Raw genomic sequence first — 22,074 nt, forward strand, 5'->3', positions numbered from 1 at the left:
ATGCTTGTATGCTTTTCAGCGTGCGGCGAATGAAGCGTTTTTGTTGTGATTTCCAGGATATTACCTCTAATGTAATTTTGCAAGGAATTTTTTTTTTTTTTTGATGTAGAACACATTATTACTATCATTGTTCCCGAATGAACTGTTTCGCTCAGCTTACCTCATTCTTGAATAACTGACTCATTTATTTTGAAGGATTTTTCAACTTCGTGCGATTATATTTGGACAGAGTAGACAGAAGATTGTCAAATGACAAAAAAAAAAAAAAAAAAAAGAAAAAAAAGAAAGAAATGAATTAAAAAATCCATTTACTATACACCTATATATATAGATATAAAAGTACGAAAATGAATTGAACTGCACCATACAGCTGTGACGTCATTCTAAGATTTATCAGTAATGTTAAGGGCCTAACGTGAAAACTAAAATCCGACTGCGAAAACAATTAGTTGTGTAAAGAAATGTCATAATTTAGACCGGGATATCACCGGTCTCATTATCCAGTAAATTCCGCAATTCTCATGTATCTGATGATATCAAAGGAGCGTCATATTAGTGTGTTTATTTTCTATGAGTCACTATTCGAATTAATCTAAACATGGCATGCACGTTACACAGACTTGTGTTTTAACAAGTCAAACAGTATGTTTAGATATAAATTGGACAAATATTCCATCTATGTAAAGCCACATTTATGTATAAAAACATGTGCTGTATTTATGTTGTGTGTTATCCAGTAAAAGGGGTGTATTGTATAGTCCTTATGATTACAATTCCATGCCAACTGTCTAAATGTCCGACTTGTTTGACTTTAAAAGAGATAATCACATATATGTACGAGAGGTATTTTATAAATGATATAAAATGAAATATGAAAAATAAAAAAAATCAAAGAATAGTTAATGTGCTGAAATGGATAAATACGATATGGTTTATCTTTTAGCCGCTGCAAAGACAGACAATGGAGTGTCATAGCTAAGGAAGACTGTCCAGGTAAGGGAATATGTATTGAACATTTGCAATAACTTCAATACATGGATTTTGATATCATAATTATATGATATTATTAATATGCCGACAATTTCTATTATAGCTGTGTGCTGGGCATCGGGAGATCCTCATTACACCACGTTTGATGGCATCCATTTCAATTTCCAAGGTGACTGTTCTTACACTTTGGCTAGGAGTAACGGGACATTTGATATCAGTTCAGAAAATGTGGAATGTGGAGATGGTGGCGTTACTTGTACAAAAATGGTACATGTAAAGTTACAAAGTGGTTTGACGATATCATTGGTAAGAGGTTCTCCCGTAAAAGTTGGTGACACAGTTGTTAACGGCATTAGCTACAAAACATCTGGTGTCGATGTTTCCATTGAATTCCCGTGGGTCCGTGTCACAGTCCTTGACGAAGATATTTCCGTGATGTGGGATAACGGTAAGTTACTGCTGATTATTTGTGTTACATACATTCTAAAATTCATTTTGAATACAAAATTTCATCTTTATAAAATGAAGAGAAGCCATGAAGTGTTGAATTTTTGACTTGTGTAAGTTTGTATTACACCACAAGAAATTGAAACCTAAATTCACTATAAATGGCATTTTACAGGCGATGTATAAATGCCATTCTGCGATTTAACAACTCTTTCTCTTTGCTTATGCTTATGATAATTAAGTATATATCTTCATTCCCCCTACAAGGTACCAGGGTTTATATTTTCCTCGGCTCCAAATGGAAAGGCAGAGTGGAAGGTCTCTGTGGAAACTATGACGATATTGATAGTAACGACATGCTGTCTCAGAATGGAATGAATGATGTTAAGGATATATATGGGTTTGCTAACTCATGGAAAACAAGTACAACATGTGCTGATGTACATTCTGATCCAACAGAATCTTTACCTTGTCAGGTCAGTGATGATTTCTTGTCGTACATATTCATTTGAGTCCTAATCTGCTAGAATGCATCAATGTGGAAAAAATGAAGCAAGTTCTGAAAAGAGGTTAATCGTATATTCCATATGACACATCATTTATTAAGAAAAAAATACAGAAGATCGAACATAGATATATCTTCCGAAGGAATGCCGGATCTAAATTACGATATGACTCTATGTGTCTTAAATATATATAGGTCAACATTCACATAGGTGATGATACAAGGCCATCCTTAATTCATTTTGCAATAAAAAGGATATACCTCATCGATAAGTTTCATACATACTGGAAAACATTTGTAATATATAATTGAAAACACATGTTACCTATTTATTGATAAGACGAATCTCGGTGGATTGACATAGACGCATTGGGAAGGTATCGAGAAAATACAGAATACTACATTGAAGAAAAAAAAATATGTTTGACAATTGTTTTTATGGATACCAAAACTTTCTATATTGCTTGACAACTATGAAATAGATTGGTATATCCAACACTTTGACATCACTTTTACGGCCTCATTTATCATATATCAATATATTTTCCTTTACTTTCTTATCGACGGATTCGGAATAGTATTGTAAATGTTTTAGCTACTAACTGAAGTGATTACGTTTTCAGGTAGTACATCATATCAAAGGACACATAGTTTTGCTTCAGCGAGTTTCTTTCCAACTTATTCAACAGTTCAGTTAATAAAGGGGAAGTAATTAGGATGTTGAATTTCTACCAACGATCTATAACATCTGCAGTGGTCTGCAGTAGACGTATATGCATATATGCATGTATAAAAGCCTCTTGTACATATTTGCCCTGATATTTGATATGTATCATTTATGTGTACATGTCGATACATTAGTATTTGCAGCAATGGTATCTAGCTCATGAAATAAAGCAATGGAATTCAATTCTTATGATATGCTCATCAAAAATTTGTATTGTAATGAGGTCTGTTCTCATAAGGTTAAGAGCTTATACTTTATTGCAGATCTTTATTGTCATTCTGGCTTAAAAGTGATATTGATTTGCCGTTTACAAAACTGCGTGATAAAAAAACGATAATGTAGTGTTGTATAATCATGTGAAGTTAAGAATATTGAATTGATCATTCGTTATTCTTGACAAACATGTAACAATATCCGTAGAAGGGATTTGTTTATTTAATTTTCATCAATACGGAACGATCCATGGAAATAGATATAAAAGTAGCTAAAATATCTTCAATATATAAATAAAGTTTCAATAATGAAGAAACAAGGTATGGGAATAGCTTCCTCTTTTATTTTGAATAGGGTAGTCAAAGTATCCGTGCTGCCTGGGCCGAACAGTCATGCAAAGTCATTATCGAAGGCGAGCTTTTTGCAGAATGTCGCAAACAGCCCAAAATACAGACAGACAAAATGTATCAAGATTGTTTGACAGATGCGTGCAGGTATTTTACTTTTTCTATTACTTTAAATAACCTATATGTTTTGTCCGATTCACACACTCAAAACATACTCTAATCAGTGTATCCATGTCTCGCTTTAATTATTAAGGTTATGGAAATGCCGTAATGAATTGCCAGTACGTTGCCGTAATAACCATCCTAACATTTAAAGTCATGACGAGATATACCCATCCGTCAGTCGGATTCTTCTCCAACCATTTTCGAAATATTCTTTAACGAAATATCAATAAATCGTCCAATTGTATTGCTCGACAATTTGATAGTGGGAAGAGCTTCTACGTCTTTGATAGGTGAAATGAGCAGAATTACTGACTTTAAGTTAGTGCGGGGCAGCTTCGAACAAAAACTGTCCCATAATGGTTTTGTTTGTTTCTTAACACCATTTTAAAAATAACATCTGTTGATGATTTTACACTGGGAATATCTTCACTTTTGGTTATTTTAACACTTGACTTCGTGTCACATTGAAACCGAAATTCTTGATCAAATTTCCAATAACTTAATAGAATAAGTGTACTATTCCCTACATGAAGTGGTTCACTGCATACGAGTAGTACAAGTAATACCGCAAGTGTGTTGGTCTATGACTTTACTTATGGATCTAAACACTTCTTAAATACCCGGTGGTTGAATTACCCTTTCTCTTACATTTCTCCTTTATGTGAACAAAATGCTTGTGGTTAAGATTCATACATCATTAACCACGACTTTCGGAAGACCGCGTACGAAAAATCAACCTCTAATTCAAAATAACAAGATCATCGAACAAAACCATATAACGTAAAATAATCAAACCAATATATTCACATATAAAGCATACTATACCTCGAAAAAACTCATACTATCGTAATAAGTCACAATATATGTCCACAGTTGCAATAAAGGCGGTGATTGTGAGTGTCTGTGTACAGCGGTCGCCAATTTCGCCGAGGCATGTAACGCGTTGGGTATACATGTTAAATGGAGAACACCACATTTCTGTCGTAAGTATGACTGGTAACTAGGACTGTCATTTCAATGTAATAATTGAAAGTCTAGTTGTTTGATGTTATTTTGGTAGTATGCAATTACTTTGATACCAATTTCAATTGCGCAGTGTTATTTATAGATATAGCAATATGATATAACATTTTCATCGTAAATGTGTAATAAAAGTATTTGGTCATGTATACGATTTCTTATTTAAAAACTCCGCCAGAAATGTAGCCGCTAGTTCGCAGATAAAGATTTTTTTACAAATGATTACAGTGACATTGACCTTGAGAAAAAATAAAATCATGAAACTTGCACTTGTTCAAGACATTCTAGTCCTAGTGTCTATTACGTGTGTGTAGACTGATAAGAACTCAACAACAAATGAAGACGATAGATCGCTTACAATGATTATCTAAAAACAGTGACGTGATGCAACAATCCTGGAATGAAGCTAGCATGATGGCTTACATGTGTGTGAAGTTTGATGAGAATTCCTTAGCGAATGGAGCTGATTAAGCACTGGCTGACAATGATTTTGACTGTATATATATATATATATCTATATGAAAAACGGTAAAACTACATTTGGCTTTGTCACACCATACCTCAAAATCAAAATTTTCCAAGATATTGTAATACTTATTAAGCCTGTAAAGTTTGATGAGAATCCCTCAAGGAATGAAGCCGCAAGAACACTGACAAATTATCCGAGACCTAGGGACGGACGCAAAGACAGACTGTGAAAAAGTATACCCCGTCAATACCATGCTACCGGTATCATAATGTCTGGGTGCATTCTAGCCGGACGTGCATGTACAATTTGTGACATTAAGCCTGGAACAGATTAAGTTTATAGTTTTACCATTACATCGTAAAATTGATTCTCTTGTTCTGTTTTGATGGTTGTAATTTCACATCAGTTCACATGTGAACCAAACGTCAGTAAACGCTAATGACAACCGAATGAAAAGATGCATTTTTATCCCTTTAAAGCAATTATGTGTGAAGGAGGCAGACGGTATACACCTTGTCGATCGCCATGCCCACAAACATGTGTAAATATTGGCAACGAGCCGGAGCCATACTGCAACGATACGCAATGTGTGGAAGGTTGCAGCTGTCCAGAGGGATATGTGGAAAGTGGTAAGTGTAATCATGTTTCGGTGATTTGACGATTCCGTTCGTTTTAAAAGGATGATCTACCTCTGTCCAAATCCATTTATTTTGGTGTCTGAGAAAAGTGCAAAAGCTGATTAATCCTTATGACAAGTCCCCGATATAGCAATTACGTAATAAAATGCGTGGTCATTGCGTCTACATGTGTGTTCAGTGTAAAGCTAGAATAAGACAAATCGCTCTGGATTCCTATCCACCCATATCGCAATATATCAAATCCTCATTTTTTCTTAATTAGAAGTTAATGAACACTGGTTCTACTATTTTTTGTGTTAGGTTTTTGAATTTACATTTATATAGGTGGTACAATAAAATTAATTGTGAGTCATATTTACTACTGGAGGTGATCAGTTTTGCTTTTTTCTCCTTGACATACCAGTAAATCGTTCATTGTATCACTTTATATTCCGGTAGATGTCCGTATAATTATAGATTATGATATGATTTAATATATTATATGTTTGAATGCTGTCTACTCATTATTAATTACTATCTTTTTAAGTCGATGGATGCATGCCTGCTGATGAATGTCCGTGCCATCATAAAGGTGTGGAATTTGAAGCAGGATCCGTAATAGTAACTGACTGTATGACTTGGTAAGCTTTTCATATCTCAAATATTTCACGTCTCGCTCCTAATAAGAATATTTACACAGCGAATTGATCTTTATTATTTACCAATACGGTAGAAATGGGTTGAAAACACTTTGGTATATCGACAGGATTCAAGTTTTTAAAACATGTCGGTTTGTTGACAGTACCTGCATTTCCGGATCATTTAAATGCGTCGGCGACAGCTGCAAACCTAACTGCACGACAGATGAATTCACATGTTCTAACGGAAAATGCATTTCAGACATGTATAAATGTGACACTTTCCACGACTGTGATGATGGATCTGATGAAGGAAACTGCAGTAAGTTTCACGCCTATGAACTGGACAACACTGTAAATAGGATAAAGTTGAGCTTAACGTTATGTTTATTATAATATTCTAATATAAATCGAATATACAAATTTTATAACGACGGTATGAGCTGAATTTGACATTTTGTTCCAGTGTACTAAGTACATAAACTAGGTAGATAGTATTCACCTGTTTTACGCTGCTGAAAAAAGCAGAAAATGTATTTTGTAAACTAATTTAGCATTGTGTCATCTCTACAGGTCTATTATATTGCAATCAAAGCAAGGTTACATCATTTTGTACAACTATATCAATTTCCATGGTCAATGAAAGAATTAAACCTCTGGTAAAATGATAGAGACTGCGTTATGAATATGTAATCATACTATAAGATTATGTGCTCTGGTAGACTTAGTATCTTTTGCTTCATAAACATCATCCATAATGTATATTTGCTCCTAACCACATGGTTTGATTAATGATGAAACGCTTTTTCTTCAAATTATCTTCATCTTAATTTTAGTACGTCCATGCAGGACAGCAGCAATATCGGTTCGAGTTGATATTTGTTCCAAATTCTGCACCAAATTATCTATTAAAAATATTCAGTTATTAAATGATGGTCTCATATATGCTAGTTAAATAAATGCATTGAGTGCGAGTGCCGTTTTTGAGGCTGTGTCACGTTCTTGGGATGTTGGGGAGCAGTCGCCGACTTCAAAGTGCTACCAGTATCATGCGAAATAAATTACTAGTTTGGGGCTTGCGAAAGCATTTTTTCTTGACATATCGGGTTTTATATGAGAATGAAAAATCGGTGAAAGGTATGTCGTGGTTATGTTACCGTCTACTGTTAAATAAATGTAATACAACGTCAAATAACTAACATTTTATCCATGTATTGTATCTATCTTTCTATTGTTGCATTATGATAACCTTTTGAATAATACAAACGTGGAAGCATGGTTTACATAGAGCGGACGTGTTGCTACATCTGTTTGATATGATAAGGGGAAAAGGGTCGCGAGAAAGAGAATCAATCACGTACTTGAAGATGGGAGAGGAACATCTCCGCCTCTTAATTTTCCTAACTCTCAAAAAATCCTTTTTTCTGACCTATCATAAATTCAGGGAAAGTCCTGTTATTTCTCAGTTTTATAATTGTGAAATCAAGTGTGCGTTAGCCTATATTGTGCACACTCAAACAAATCAACGTCATTATTTGATCAGCATGCAGTCCAGGACAATTCCAGTGTGACAATGGCGATTGCATAAATGGAAATGAGGAATGCGATGGCTATCAAGATTGTATTGATTCCACAGATGAAATGAATTGCACATGTAAGTGAATTCTAAAAATACATTCTTTGCTAAAAACTATAATCTGTCAAAATTTAGGAAAAATAAACTCATTCTGTTCAATTACTTTTCGAAGGCAAAATATGTTTTGACGCTTTTTTATTTGATCAATGAGCATTTATGTACACATATATTAAAGTAACGTACACAGAACAAGATTATTTTGAATTTAAAATAGATTAATTGAAAGTGATGTAATTTGTTCTTCACGTATTAAGCCTAACGAAATGTATCGCGTACATCCACAGCAAAATCCATTTTCAAACCTAAACTGTGAGAGCGATTCACCTTCGTTCCGATTTCAGTTTTGATAGATTGGAAGTTCTAATGAAACCCATAGTTTTCATTTGAGGAAAGGTTTTTTTCATAATTCTTTGATGGATCACACAGGTAAACAATGAAGCTTTCAGAAATGAAAATAATTAACAAAGTTATATGTAAAACTACTCGATTTTATTTCAGATGATAGTTACTACTATACAATAACCTGTCCTTAGTACATCATGTCTAGATTGATATATCTGATCACACACAGGTTCTAAACGGAACGAAAGTTTCAACCTGGACACCATCTATTACGTAGCACGCTAGATTCCTAGTTATTGATAGGTTATATTTTTTTTCACTCTACACTGTTTTTTCACTTAATTGTGTCGAAGTTATACTCTTTAACAAGGTCCGTGGCACGTAGTTGGACAGCTAACTCCACATCGAACCTCAGGCGTTTGGTGAAAGGAGAGCGCGTTTTTATTGCGCCGCTATTCTATGAGCCATGCACATTGGAAGTATATGAAGAATGAAATATCCCTGAACCGTCAGTCATTTTGTAAATTACTAATATGATGTTCCATAATATAGTGCATATCTAATTAAACAGGAAGAGTTTTTAAACTGGGTCAACTTTTAATTCAAATTCGAAATATCATCACAGAATTATATCCTTAATCGATATATTGCATTAAGCAAAAAGATTATACTAAAATACCTTTCTTTCTTTACATTTATCAAAGATAATTGCAAGGATCTAACGAACAGCTTCCAATGTCCGGATGGAAACTGCTTCCCTCTGACTTTTCGCTGTGATGACGAATATGATTGTGATGATAGATCAGACGAAGCCAACTGTACAGGTAATATTTATTGTCTTACTTTCTATGACATTACCTCATAATCTCAGATAGAAGGCTTACGTTATGGTAGAACCTGTATGATAGGTAAATATTGTGTTATATTTTGTTAAACATACCATAATTATCATCAGATGATATTCTATAAAAAAGGCCTATTCCGTGTGAATAATTACACGATTATTTAGCAAACTTTGCAAAATCAGGTTATTTCCCTTTGCCCATAAATTGTTTAATATGAACACTAACATATCCTCTTCAAATAATTGTATGAATTGATTAGGAAAGAGAATCATTCCTGAATAAATATGTCGAAATTATCTTTCAATATTGATAAAATGTGCATGAAGTCTTTTTGAATCTCTGCTTTGTACCCTCCATCTCAACCATTGCTACGACAACACGTTATCTACCTACCTTCCGTATCAGAAGTGATTCGATAATGATTCCTTTCATGAAATATATCTCGGAAAAAGAAAGTATGACATCAGCAAACTGATGGCAGTAGTCAACGTTTGGTAACCAATGCCCAAATTTATTCGTAAAAAACTGTTTTTTTTTTTTTTTTTTATATATATATTTAGTATTTGCGTGTAACAGTGAGAACCATTGGGTACTGGCACTTGGTTGTTTTGTTCCAATAAGCATTCATGATTAGTTACAATGGCGTAAGTGATATATCGTCTTCATTTTTACTGTTTACTGATGTATTTTCGTATAGTTTGCACTGATCCCCACCTTTATCAATGCACGACAACAATGAAGTGCATACCACCATATGTGTTGTGTGATAATCACGATGACTGCGGCGATGCTGAGGACGAAATAGGCTGCAGTAAGTCTTCAAATTGTCTAATGTTGGTTACATACATCTAGATACAATTACAACTCAATTTTTATCTTAACTATGTCACAAAGTGACTCAAGTTTTCGTTATTTTGATTCAATAATGATATTCGTACTATTCAAACAGTGCTCAAACGACATTGTCGGATTTGCCACTTACATACCAATACGAACTGGAATGTAATGTTTTCTTTTATAGGAGCGTTATCCTATGTTACCAAATCAGGCAACCAATTCTTTGTTAAGTGGTAACAGTTAAATCCCGTTTTTCTTCAACGTAAATTCAGAAATAACTTTTGGTAATTTTCCAGACTCATATATTTAATATATGTAAATTTGAAATGCATGAATGGGGATATCGTTACAAAAATCAGGTAGTGGACTTTGATCTTCAGTTTTATTGCAGCTTGCATGCCACGTTTTAATACATTCGAATAGAAGCAGCAATCAAAACATACATATGGCTTCTCTTTAAATAATTTGATATTAAAACATACGAAATCTTCTGGACAAATGAATAAATGCAGCTCACCTTTTTTGTTTGTTTGTTTGTTTGTTCTTTTATGCTGGTCAGTTTTGGTTTTCTACGTTCGCCTACGAGGCTACAAAATTTAGACTCTTGGCCCCATCAACGATTCCTGGAAGTATAGGACATGTTTTATTTCATCGTGCTTGTTATATTCTGTAGAATACTGCTGTTTACATTGGATAACTTCAGTAAAAATATGTAAACATTAAGTTAATACTTTATTGATATAACATTGTATTATATATCTACTAGTTGTGCCTACCTAACTCAAAAATAAATAATTGTTGTTTTTAATTACAGCAACAACCTCAACGTCAATTACCACAACTGCTAGTCCTCCAACTACCACTAGTAGTCCCTCTTCTAGTACCACCGGTCCGACTCCTACATCTTCTCGTCCTACATCTACAACCACAATTTCAACACCAACAGGAACAAGTCTGATATCTACAGTAACGACCCCAGGTATGTAGGTTGTGCACTTAAATGGAATATAGAAATTAGTACTAATTATATGTGGTATGTTTATAGACAATGATGGTTTCATAGTCAATCGGGCAATATGTTATTTCAATGTCCTAAAAGCATTTAGATTAAGCTAAAAATGACTCAATTTCATTATGATAGAGACGAAATATTCAACTTTCATTGATGAAATGGCATTGACAGAAGCAAATATCAAATGGTATAAATTCATGGTATATGATATTAGATTCAGCTATATCCGTCTGTCAAAGTATTAGTTACATGTAACCAAATTAACTAACGTACATAATCGTGCATGTGGTGTTCTCGGAATGATGAATTCACAAATTGGTCTTACGTTTTACAAATACACACATTTAATCATTCATTGAATTCGAATGCTAACACGAAGCACTTGTGTATGTTCTATTCTGCCACATTTTGTGCTACATTCATAATTTGTGCTGTATCTTTTTCTCAATTTCTATTGTGTGCCTTTTGTACAATCCATGTAGTCTACAAACTTTTCTTACAGAATGCCAGGAAATGACGATGGATTCAAGTTCAACGGCCGTTATTCAAAAGACGAAAGATGGCGTCATACACGATTTAAAAGCATTGGTTCATGGTGTAGAACCAACTATTTATTATAGCCTAACAAACATTGAGAGCGAAGTCACCTTTCTATCATATTCAGCACTATTATTTGGTGTCAACTACATTAATGTATATGTGCTAGATCGAAATGGTGTCAGAGTGAATGGACAGAACCCTTTTTCCGTAAGTTAATTTGATTTGGAAATGCGTTCCTAAAGCTATGAGGCATTCATACTAATGTCATTTATATATTCGGCTGATTTTGAGGCTGACTACATTTTTAGCTCGAATTATATAAGAATATAATCGTCGACAAGATAAACTTTCTTTTGACTCATTTCAAATCAAGTTAAGTATAGTATTTTAGACTGTGGAATTTTAGTGGTAATCTGTGATTCATTTTAAAACTGTATAACTAAAATGTGGCCAGGTACCTTTAAAACTACACATACGCATGTTTGTGTGTAATGCAATTCTCAAGTGTGTGTTTTGCGTGAAGTTAAGAACAACATGAATATTAGATTATACAAGAGCATATTTTTTTTCTTTCACTGAGTTAAATGGGGCCCATTTCAAGAAGTAAAAATCTTCATATTTTCTGTGGAGATGTGCTATCAGACATCATGGTAGTATTTACTGAAGATCACTGATTACATTCGAAAAAACCAAGAGTCTTTGACAAATTATGCTGTTATTCAAAATTGAGAGCTGTTGTTTGAATCAACATGTCTAAAAGGTATTCTAATGGTTGATCTCTGTTGACAGATGACACTTGACAGTGATAAGGAGGTCATCGTGCTATTGAACAGTACAAAAGGATATTCGTTGGAGTCAGAACTCCACCCGAGGCCATATAAGCCGATGACGCAGGCCTTTCGAAATATAACAGTTTGCTACTCTCCAGGTGTGTACTTTTTTATATTAATTATGAGTTCTTTAGTACAACAATCAATAGAGCGAAATGTAATTAAACGAAACCCGAAACACCTTGTTATGATGTTAAGTTATAGTTATCAATTGTATTGATTATCATTTTCGTTTGGCAATAAAAGGGGTTTTCCAAATGATATTATCAAACGCAGGATAGCTTGTTCTTGAATTATCGAATTTACATTTATATCGGTGGTACAATAAAATTATCTCCGAGTCATATTTACTACTGGAGGTGATCAGTTTTGCTTTTTTCTCTTTGACATACCAGTAAATCGTTTATTTACTGTCTAATTTTGGTTACATACATCTAGATACAATTACAACTCAATTTTTATCTAAACTATGTCACAAAATGACACAAGTTTTCGTTATTTTGATTCAATAATGATATTCGTACTATTCAAACAGTGCCCAAACGACATTGTCGGATTTAACAGTAACATACCAATACGAAATGAAATGTAATGTTTTCTTTTATAGGAGCGTTATCCTATGTTACCAAATCAGGCAACCAATTCTTTGTTAAGTGGTAACAGTTAAATCCCGTTTTTCTTCAACGTAAATTCAGAAATAACTTTTGGTAATTTTCCAGACTCATATATTTAATATATGTAAATTTGAAATGCATGAATGGGGATATCGTTACAAAAATCAGGTAGTGGACTTTGATCTTCAGTTTTATTGCAGCTTGCATGCCACGTTTTAATACATTCGAATAGAAGCAGCAATCAAAACATACATATGGCTTCTCTTTAAATAATTTGATATTAAAACATACGAAATCTTCTGGACAAATGAATAAATGCAGCTCACCTTTTTTGTTTGTTTGTTTGTTTGTTCTTTTATGCTGGTCAGTTTTGGTTTTCTACGTTCGCCTACGAGGCTACAAAATTTAGACTCTTGGCCCCATCAACGATTCCTGGAAGTATAGGACATGTTTTATTTCATCGTGCTTGTTATATTCTGTAGAATACTGCTGTTTACATTGGATAACTTCAGTAAAAATATGTAAACATTAAGTTAATACTTTATTGATATAACATTGTATTATATATCTACTAGTTGTGCCTACCTAACTCAAAAATAAATAATTGTTGTTTTTAATTACAGCAACAACCTCAACGTCAATTACCACAACTGCTAGTCCTCCAACTACCACTAGTAGTCCCTCTTCTAGTACCACCGGTCCGACTCCTACATCTTCTCGTCCTACATCTACAACCACAATTTCAACACCAACAGGAACAAGTCTGATATCTACAGTAACGACCCCAGGTATGTAGGTTGTGCACTTAAATGGAATATAGAAATTAGTACTAATTATATGTGGTATGTTTATAGACAATGATGGTTTCATAGTCAATCGGGCAATATGTTATTTCAATGTCCTAAAAGCATTTAGATTAAGCTGAAAATGACTCAATTTCATTATGATAGAGACGAAATATTCAACTTTCATTGATGAAATGGCATTGACAGAAGCAAATATCAAATGGTATAAATTCATGGTATATGATATTAGATTCAGCTATATCCGTCTGTCAAAGTATTAGTTACATGTAACCAAATTAACTAACGTACATAATCGTGCATGTGGTGTTCTCGGAATGATGAATTCACAAATTGGTCTTACGTTTTACAAATACACACATTTAATCATTCATTGAATTCGAATGCTAACACGAAGCACTTGTGTATGTTCTATTCTGCCACATTTTGTGCTACATTCATAATTTGTGCTGTATCTTTTTCTCAATTTCTATTGTGTGCCTTTTGTACAATCCATGTAGTCTACAAACTTTTCTTACAGAATGCCAGGAAATGACGATGGATTCAAGTTCAACGGCCGTTATTCAAAAGACGAAAGATGGCGTCATACACGATTTAAAAGCATTGGTTCATGGTGTAGAACCAACTATTTATTATAGCCTAACAAACATTGAGAGCGAAGTCACCTTTCTATCATATTCAGCACTATTATTTGGTGTCAACTACATTAATGTATATGTGCTAGATCGAAATGGTGTCAGAGTGAATGGACAGAACCCTTTTTCCGTAAGTTAATTTGATTTGGAAATGCGTTCCTAAAGCTATGAGGCATTCATACTAATGTCATTTATATATTCGGCTGATTTTGAGGCTGACTACATTTTTAGCTCGAATTATATAAGAATATAATCGTCGACAAGATAAACTTTCTTTTGACTCATTTCAAATCAAGTTAAGTATAGTATTTTAGACTGTGGAATTTTAGTGGTAATCTGTGATTCATTTTAAAACTGTATAACTAAAATGTGGCCAGGTACCTTTAAAACTACACATACGCATGTTTGTGTGTAATGCAATTCTCAAGTGTGTGTTTTGCGTGAAGTTAAGAACAACATGAATATTAGATTATACAAGAGCATATTTTTTTTCTTTCACTGAGTTAAATGGGGCCCATTTCAAGAAGTAAAAATCTTCATATTTTCTGTGGAGATGTGCTATCAGACATCATGGTAGTATTTACTGAAGATCACTGATTACATTCGAAAAAACCAAGAGTCTTTGACAAATTATGCTGTTATTCAAAATTGAGAGCTGTTGTTTGAATCAACATGTCTAAAAGGTATTCTAATGGTTGATCTCTGTTGACAGATGACACTTGACAGTGATAAGGAGGTCATCGTGCTATTGAACAGTACAAAAGGATATTCGTTGGAGTCAGAACTCCACCCGAGGCCATATAAGCCGATGACGCAGGCCTTTCGAAATATAACAGTTTGCTACTCTCCAGGTGTGTACTTTTTTATATTAATTATGAGTTCTTTAGTACAACAATCAATAGAGCGAAATGTAATTAAACGAAACCCGAAACACCTTGTTATGATGTTAAGTTATAGTTATCAATTGTATTGATTATCATTTTCGTTTGGCAATAAAAGGGGTTTTCCAAATGATATTATCAAACGCAGGATAGCTTGTTCTTGAATTATCGAATTTACATTTATATCGGTGGTACAATAAAATTATCTCCGAGTCATATTTACTACTGGAGGTGATCAGTTTTGCTTTTTTCTCTTTGACATACCAGTAAATCGTTTATTTACTGTCTAATTTTGGTTACATACATCTAGATACAATTACAACTCAATTTTTATCTAAACTATGTCACAAAATGACACAAGTTTTCGTTATTTTGATTCAATAATGATATTCGTACTATTCAAACAGTGCCCAAACGACATTGTCGGATTTAACAGTAACATACCAATACGAAATGAAATGTAATGTTTTCTTTTATAGGAGCGTTATCCTATGTTACCAAATCAGGCAACCAATTCTTTGTTAAGTGGTAACAGTTAAATCCCGTTTTTCTTCAACGTAAATTCAGAAATAACTTTTGGTAATTTTCCAGACTCATATATTTAATATATGTAAATTTGAAATGCATGAATGGGGATATCGTTACAAAAATCAGGTAGTGGACTTTGATCTTCAGTTTTATTGCAGCTTGCATGCCACGTTTTAATACATTCGAATAGAAGCAGCAATCAAAACATACATATGGCTTCTCTTTAAATAATTTGATATTAAAACATACGAAATCTTCTGGACAAATGAATAAATGCAGCTCACCTTTTTTGTTTGTTTGTTTGTTTGTTCTTTTATGCTGGTCAGTTTTGGTTTTCTACGTTCGCCTACGAGGCTACAAAATTTAGACTCTTGGCCCCATCAACGATTCCTGGAAGTATAGGACATGTTTTATTTCATCGTGCTTGTTATATTCTGTAGAATACTGCTGTTTACATTGGATAACTTCAGTAAAAATATGTAAACATTAAGTTAATACTTTATTGATATAACATTGTATTATATATCTACTAGTTGTGCCTACCTAACTCAAAAATAAATAATTGTTGTTTTTAATTACAGCAACAACCTCAACGTCAATTACCACAACTGCTAGTCCTCCAACTACCACTAGTAGTCCCTCTTCTAGTACCACCGGTCCGACTCCTACATCTTCTCGTCCTACATCTACAACCACAATTTCAACACCAACAGGAACAAGTCTGATATCTACAGTAACGACCCCAGGTATGTAGGTTGTGCACTTAAATGGAATATAGAAATTAGTACTAATTATATGTGGTATGTTTATAGACAATGATGGTTTCATAGTCAATCGGGCAATATGTTATTTCAATGTCCTAAAAGCATTTAGATTAAGCTGAAAATGACTCAATTTCATTATGATAGAGACGAAATATTCAACTTTCATTGATGAAATGGCATTGACAGAAGCAAATATCAAATGGTATAAATTCATGGTATATGATATTAGATTCAGCTATATCCGTCTGTCAAAGTATTAGTTACATGTAACCAAATTAACTAACGTACATAATCGTGCATGTGGTGTTCTCGGAATGATGAATTCACAAATTGGTCTTACGTTTTACAAATACACACATTTAATCATTCATTGAATTCGAATGCTAACACGAAGCACTTGTGTATGTTCTATTCTGCCACATTTTGTGCTACATTCATAATTTGTGCTGTATCTTTTTCTCAATTTCTATTGTGTGCCTTTTGTACAATCCATGTAGTCTACAAACTTTTCTTACAGAATGCCAGGAAATGACGATGGATTCAAGTTCAACGGCCGTTATTCAAAAGACGAAAGATGGCGTCATACACGATTTAAAAGCATTGGTTCATGGTGTAGAACCAACTATTTATTATAGCCTAACAAACATTGAGAGCGAAGTCACCTTTCTATCATATTCAGCACTATTATTTGGTGTCAACTACATTAATGTATATGTGCTAGATCGAAATGGTGTCAGAGTGAATGGACAGAACCCTTTTTCCGTAAGTTAATTTGATTTGGAAATGCGTTCCTAAAGCTATGAGGCATTCATACTAATGTCATTTATATATTCGGCTGATTTTGAGGCTGACTACATTTTTAGCTCGAATTATATAAGAATATAATCGTCGACAAGATAAACTTTCTTTTGACTCATTTCAAATCAAGTTAAGTATAGTATTTTAGACTGTGGAATTTTAGTGGTAATCTGTGATTCATTTTAAAACTGTATAACTAAAATGTGGCCAGGTACCTTTAAAACTACACATACGCATGTTTGTGTGTAATGCAATTCTCAAGTGTGTGTTTTGCGTGAAGTTAAGAACAACATGAATATTAGATTATACAAGAGCATATTTTTTTTCTTTCACTGAGTTAAATGGGGCCCATTTCAAGAAGTAAAAATCTTCATATTTTCTGTGGAGATGTGCTATCAGACATCATGGTAGTATTTACTGAAGATCACTGATTACATTCGAAAAAACCAAGAGTCTTTGACAAATTATGCTGTTATTCAAAATTGAGAGCTGTTGTTTGAATCAACATGTCTAAAAGGTATTCTAATGGTTGATCTCTGTTGACAGATGACACTTGACAGTGATAAGGAGGTCATCGTGCTATTGAACAGTACAAAAGGATATTCGTTGGAGTCAGAACTCCACCCGAGGCCATATAAGCCGATGACGCAGGCCTTTCGAAATATAACAGTTTGCTACTCTCCAGGTGTGTACTTTTTTATATTAATTATGAGTTCTTTAGTACAACAATCAATAGAGCGAAATGTAATTAAACGAAACCCGAAACACCTTGTTATGATGTTAAGTTATAGTTATCAATTGTATTGATTATCATTTTCGTTTGGCAATAAAAGGGGTTTTCCAAATGATATTATCAAACGCAGGATAGCTTGTTCTTGAATTATCGAATTTACATTTATATCGGTGGTACAATAAAATTATCTCCGAGTCATATTTACTACTGGAGGTGATCAGTTTTGCTTTTTTCTCTTTGACATACCAGTAAATCGTTTATTTACTGTCTAATTTTGGTTACATACATCTAGATACAATTACAACTCAATTTTTATCTAAACTATGTCACAAAATGACACAAGTTTTCGTTATTTTGATTCAATAATGATATTCGTACTATTCAAACAGTGCCCAAACGACATTGTCGGATTTAACAGTAACATACCAATACGAAATGAAATGTAATGTTTTCTTTTATAGGAGCGTTATCCTATGTTACCAAATCAGGCAACCAATTCTTTGTTAAGTGGTAACAGTTAAATCCCGTTTTTCTTCAACGTAAATTCAGAAATAACTTTTGGTAATTTTCCAGACTCATATATTTAATATATGTAAATTTGAAATGCATGAATGGGGATATCGTTACAAAAATCAGGTAGTGGACTTTGATCTTCAGTTTTATTGCAGCTTGCATGCCACGTTTTAATACATTCGAATAGAAGCAGCAATCAAAACATACATATGGCTTCTCTTTAAATAATTTGATATTAAAACATACGAAATCTTCTGGACAAATGAATAAATGCAGCTCACCTTTTTTGTTTGTTTGTTTGTTTGTTCTTTTATGCTGGTCAGTTTTGGTTTTCTACGTTCGCCTACGAGGCTACAAAATTTAGACTCTTGGCCCCATCAACGATTCCTGGAAGTATAGGACATGTTTTATTTCATCGTGCTTGTTATATTCTGTAGAATACTGCTGTTTACATTGGATAACTTCAGTAAAAATATGTAAACATTAAGTTAATACTTTATTGATATAACATTGTATTATATATCTACTAGTTGTGCCTACCTAACTCAAAAATAAATAATTGTTGTTTTTAATTACAGCAACAACCTCAACGTCAATTACCACAACTGCTAGTCCTCCAACTACCACTAGTAGTCCCTCTTCTAGTACCACCGGTCCGACTCCTACATCTTCTCGTCCTACATCTACAACCACAATTTCAACACCAACAGGAACAAGTCTGATATCTACAGTAACGACCCCAGGTATGTAGGTTGTGCACTTAAATGGAATATAGAAATTAGTACTAATTATATGTGGTATGTTTATAGACAATGATGGTTTCATAGTCAATCGGGCAATATGTTATTTCAATGTCCTAAAAGCATTTAGATTAAGCTGAAAATGACTCAATTTCATTATGATAGAGACGAAATATTCAACTTTCATTGATGAAATGGCATTGACAGAAGCAAATATCAAATGGTATAAATTCATGGTATATGATATTAGATTCAGCTATATCCGTCTGTCAAAGTATTAGTTACATGTAACCAAATTAACTAACGTACATAATCGTGCATGTGGTGTTCTCGGAATGATGAATTCACAAATTGGTCTTACGTTTTACAAATACACACATTTAATCATTCATTGAATTCGAATGCTAACACGAAGCACTTGTGTATGTTCTATTCTGCCACATTTTGTGCTACATTCATAATTTGTGCTGTATCTTTTTCTCAATTTCTATTGTGTGCCTTTTGTACAATCCATGTAGTCTACAAACTTTTCTTACAGAATGCCAGGAAATGACGATGGATTCAAGTTCAACGGCCGTTATTCAAAAGACGAAAGATGGCGTCATACACGATTTAAAAGCATTGGTTCATGGTGTAGAACCAACTATTTATTATAGCCTAACAAACATTGAGAGCGAAGTCACCTTTCTATCATATTCAGCACTATTATTTGGTGTCAACTACATTAATGTATATGTGCTAGATCGAAATGGTGTCAGAGTGAATGGACAGAACCCTTTTTCCGTAAGTTAATTTGATTTGGAAATGCGTTCCTAAAGCTATGAGGCATTCATACTAATGTCATTTATATATTCGGCTGATTTTGAGGCTGACTACATTTTTAGCTCGAATTATATAAGAATATAATCGTCGACAAGATAAACTTTCTTTTGACTCATTTCAAATCAAGTTAAGTATAGTATTTTAGACTGTGGAATTTTAGTGGTAATCTGTGATTCATTTTAAAACTGTATAACTAAAATGTGGCCAGGTACCTTTAAAACTACACATACGCATGTTTGTGTGTAATGCAATTCTCAAGTGTGTGTTTTGCGTGAAGTTAAGAACAACATGAATATTAGATTATACAAGAGCATATTTTTTTTCTTTCACTGAGTTAAATGGGGCCCATTTCAAGAAGTAAAAATCTTCATATTTTCTGTGGAGATGTGCTATCAGACATCATGGTAGTATTTACTGAAGATCACTGATTACATTCGAAAAAACCAAGAGTCTTTGACAAATTATGCTGTTATTCAAAATTGAGAGCTGTTGTTTGAATCAACATGTCTAAAAGGTATTCTAATGGTTGATCTCTGTTGACAGATGACACTTGACAGTGATAAGGAGGTCATCGTGCTATTGAACAGTACAAAAGGATATTCGTTGGAGTCAGAACTCCACCCGAGGCCATATAAGCCGATGACGCAGGCCTTTCGAAATATAACAGTTTGCTACTCTCCAGGTGTGTACTTTTTTATATTAATTATGAGTTCTTTAGTACAACAATCAATAGAGCGAAATGTAATTAAACGAAACCCGAAACACCTTGTTATGATGTTAAGTTATAGTTATCAATTGTATTGATTATCATTTTCGTTTGGCAATAAAAGGGGTTTTCCAAATGATATTATCAAACGCAGGATAGCTTGTTCTTGAATTATCGAATTTACATTTATATCGGTGGTACAATAAAATTATCTCCGAGTCATATTTACTACTGGAGGTGATCAGTTTTGCTTTTTTCTCTTTGACATACCAGTAAATCGTTTATTTACTGTCTAATTTTGGTTACATACATCTAGATACAATTACAACTCAATTTTTATCTAAACTATGTCACAAAATGACACAAGTTTTCGTTATTTTGATTCAATAATGATATTCGTACTATTCAAACAGTGCCCAAACGACATTGTCGGATTTAACAGTAACATACCAATACGAAATGAAATGTAATGTTTTCTTTTATAGGAGCGTTATCCTATGTTACCAAATCAGGCAACCAATTCTTTGTTAAGTGGTAACAGTTAAATCCCGTTTTTCTTCAACGTAAATTCAGAAATAACTTTTGGTAATTTTCCAGACTCATATATTTAATATATGTAAATTTGAAATGCATGAATGGGGATATCGTTACAAAAATCAGGTAGTGGACTTTGATCTTCAGTTTTATTGCAGCTTGCATGCCACGTTTTAATACATTCGAATAGAAGCAGCAATCAAAACATACATATGGCTTCTCTTTAAATAATTTGATATTAAAACATACGAAATCTTCTGGACAAATGAATAAATGCAGCTCACCTTTTTTGTTTGTTTGTTTGTTTGTTCTTTTATGCTGGTCAGTTTTGGTTTTCTACGTTCGCCTACGAGGCTACAAAATTTAGACTCTTGGCCCCATCAACGATTCCTGGAAGTATAGGACATGTTTTATTTCATCGTGCTTGTTATATTCTGTAGAATACTGCTGTTTACATTGGATAACTTCAGTAAAAATATGTAAACATTAAGTTAATACTTTATTGATATAACATTGTATTATATATCTACTAGTTGTGCCTACCTAACTCAAAAATAAATAATTGTTGTTTTTAATTACAGCAACAACCTCAACGTCAATTACCACAACTGCTAGTCCTCCAACTACCACTAGTAGTCCCTCTTCTAGTACCACCGGTCCGACTCCTACATCTTCTCGTCCTACATCTACAACCACAATTTCAACACCAACAGGAACAAGTCTGATATCTACAGTAACGACCCCAGGTATGTAGGTTGTGCACTTAAATGGAATATAGAAATTAGTACTAATTATATGTGGTATGTTTATAGACAATGATGGT

The 22,074-nt window shown here is 33.5% G+C and overlaps 1 protein-coding gene across 1 annotated transcript in view; it reads left to right on the forward strand.

Annotated features, from left to right (window-relative positions):
- The first annotated feature begins 1,071 nt into the window (after window positions 1–1,071).
- The window catches only part of LOC132563438 (mucin-2-like), a 32,452-nt gene continuing 11,449 nt past the window's right edge, over window positions 1,072–22,074 (forward strand). Inside the window, exons 1-20 of the mRNA XM_060228198.1 lie at window positions 1,072–1,438; window positions 1,705–1,913; window positions 3,237–3,376; window positions 4,268–4,377; window positions 5,363–5,512; window positions 6,048–6,141; window positions 6,303–6,460; window positions 10,613–10,777; window positions 11,313–11,557; window positions 12,140–12,278; window positions 13,418–13,582; window positions 14,118–14,362; window positions 14,945–15,083; window positions 16,223–16,387; window positions 16,923–17,167; window positions 17,750–17,888; window positions 19,028–19,192; window positions 19,728–19,972; window positions 20,555–20,693; window positions 21,833–21,997. Coding sequence (XP_060084181.1) covers window positions 1,072–1,438; window positions 1,705–1,913; window positions 3,237–3,376; window positions 4,268–4,377; window positions 5,363–5,512; window positions 6,048–6,141; window positions 6,303–6,460; window positions 10,613–10,777; window positions 11,313–11,557; window positions 12,140–12,278; window positions 13,418–13,582; window positions 14,118–14,362; window positions 14,945–15,083; window positions 16,223–16,387; window positions 16,923–17,167; window positions 17,750–17,888; window positions 19,028–19,192; window positions 19,728–19,972; window positions 20,555–20,693; window positions 21,833–21,997 — 3,589 coding nt within the window. The remainder of the gene's footprint in view (window positions 1,439–1,704; window positions 1,914–3,236; window positions 3,377–4,267; window positions 4,378–5,362; window positions 5,513–6,047; window positions 6,142–6,302; window positions 6,461–10,612; window positions 10,778–11,312; window positions 11,558–12,139; window positions 12,279–13,417; window positions 13,583–14,117; window positions 14,363–14,944; window positions 15,084–16,222; window positions 16,388–16,922; window positions 17,168–17,749; window positions 17,889–19,027; window positions 19,193–19,727; window positions 19,973–20,554; window positions 20,694–21,832; window positions 21,998–22,074) is intronic.

Source organism: Ylistrum balloti, unplaced genomic scaffold, assembly GCF_031769215.1.
Source record: "Ylistrum balloti isolate Yb309-2 unplaced genomic scaffold, AGI_CSIRO_Ybal_v1 Utg371722, whole genome shotgun sequence".
NCBI classification, from domain to species: Eukaryota; Metazoa; Mollusca; class Bivalvia; order Pectinida; family Pectinidae; genus Ylistrum; species Ylistrum balloti.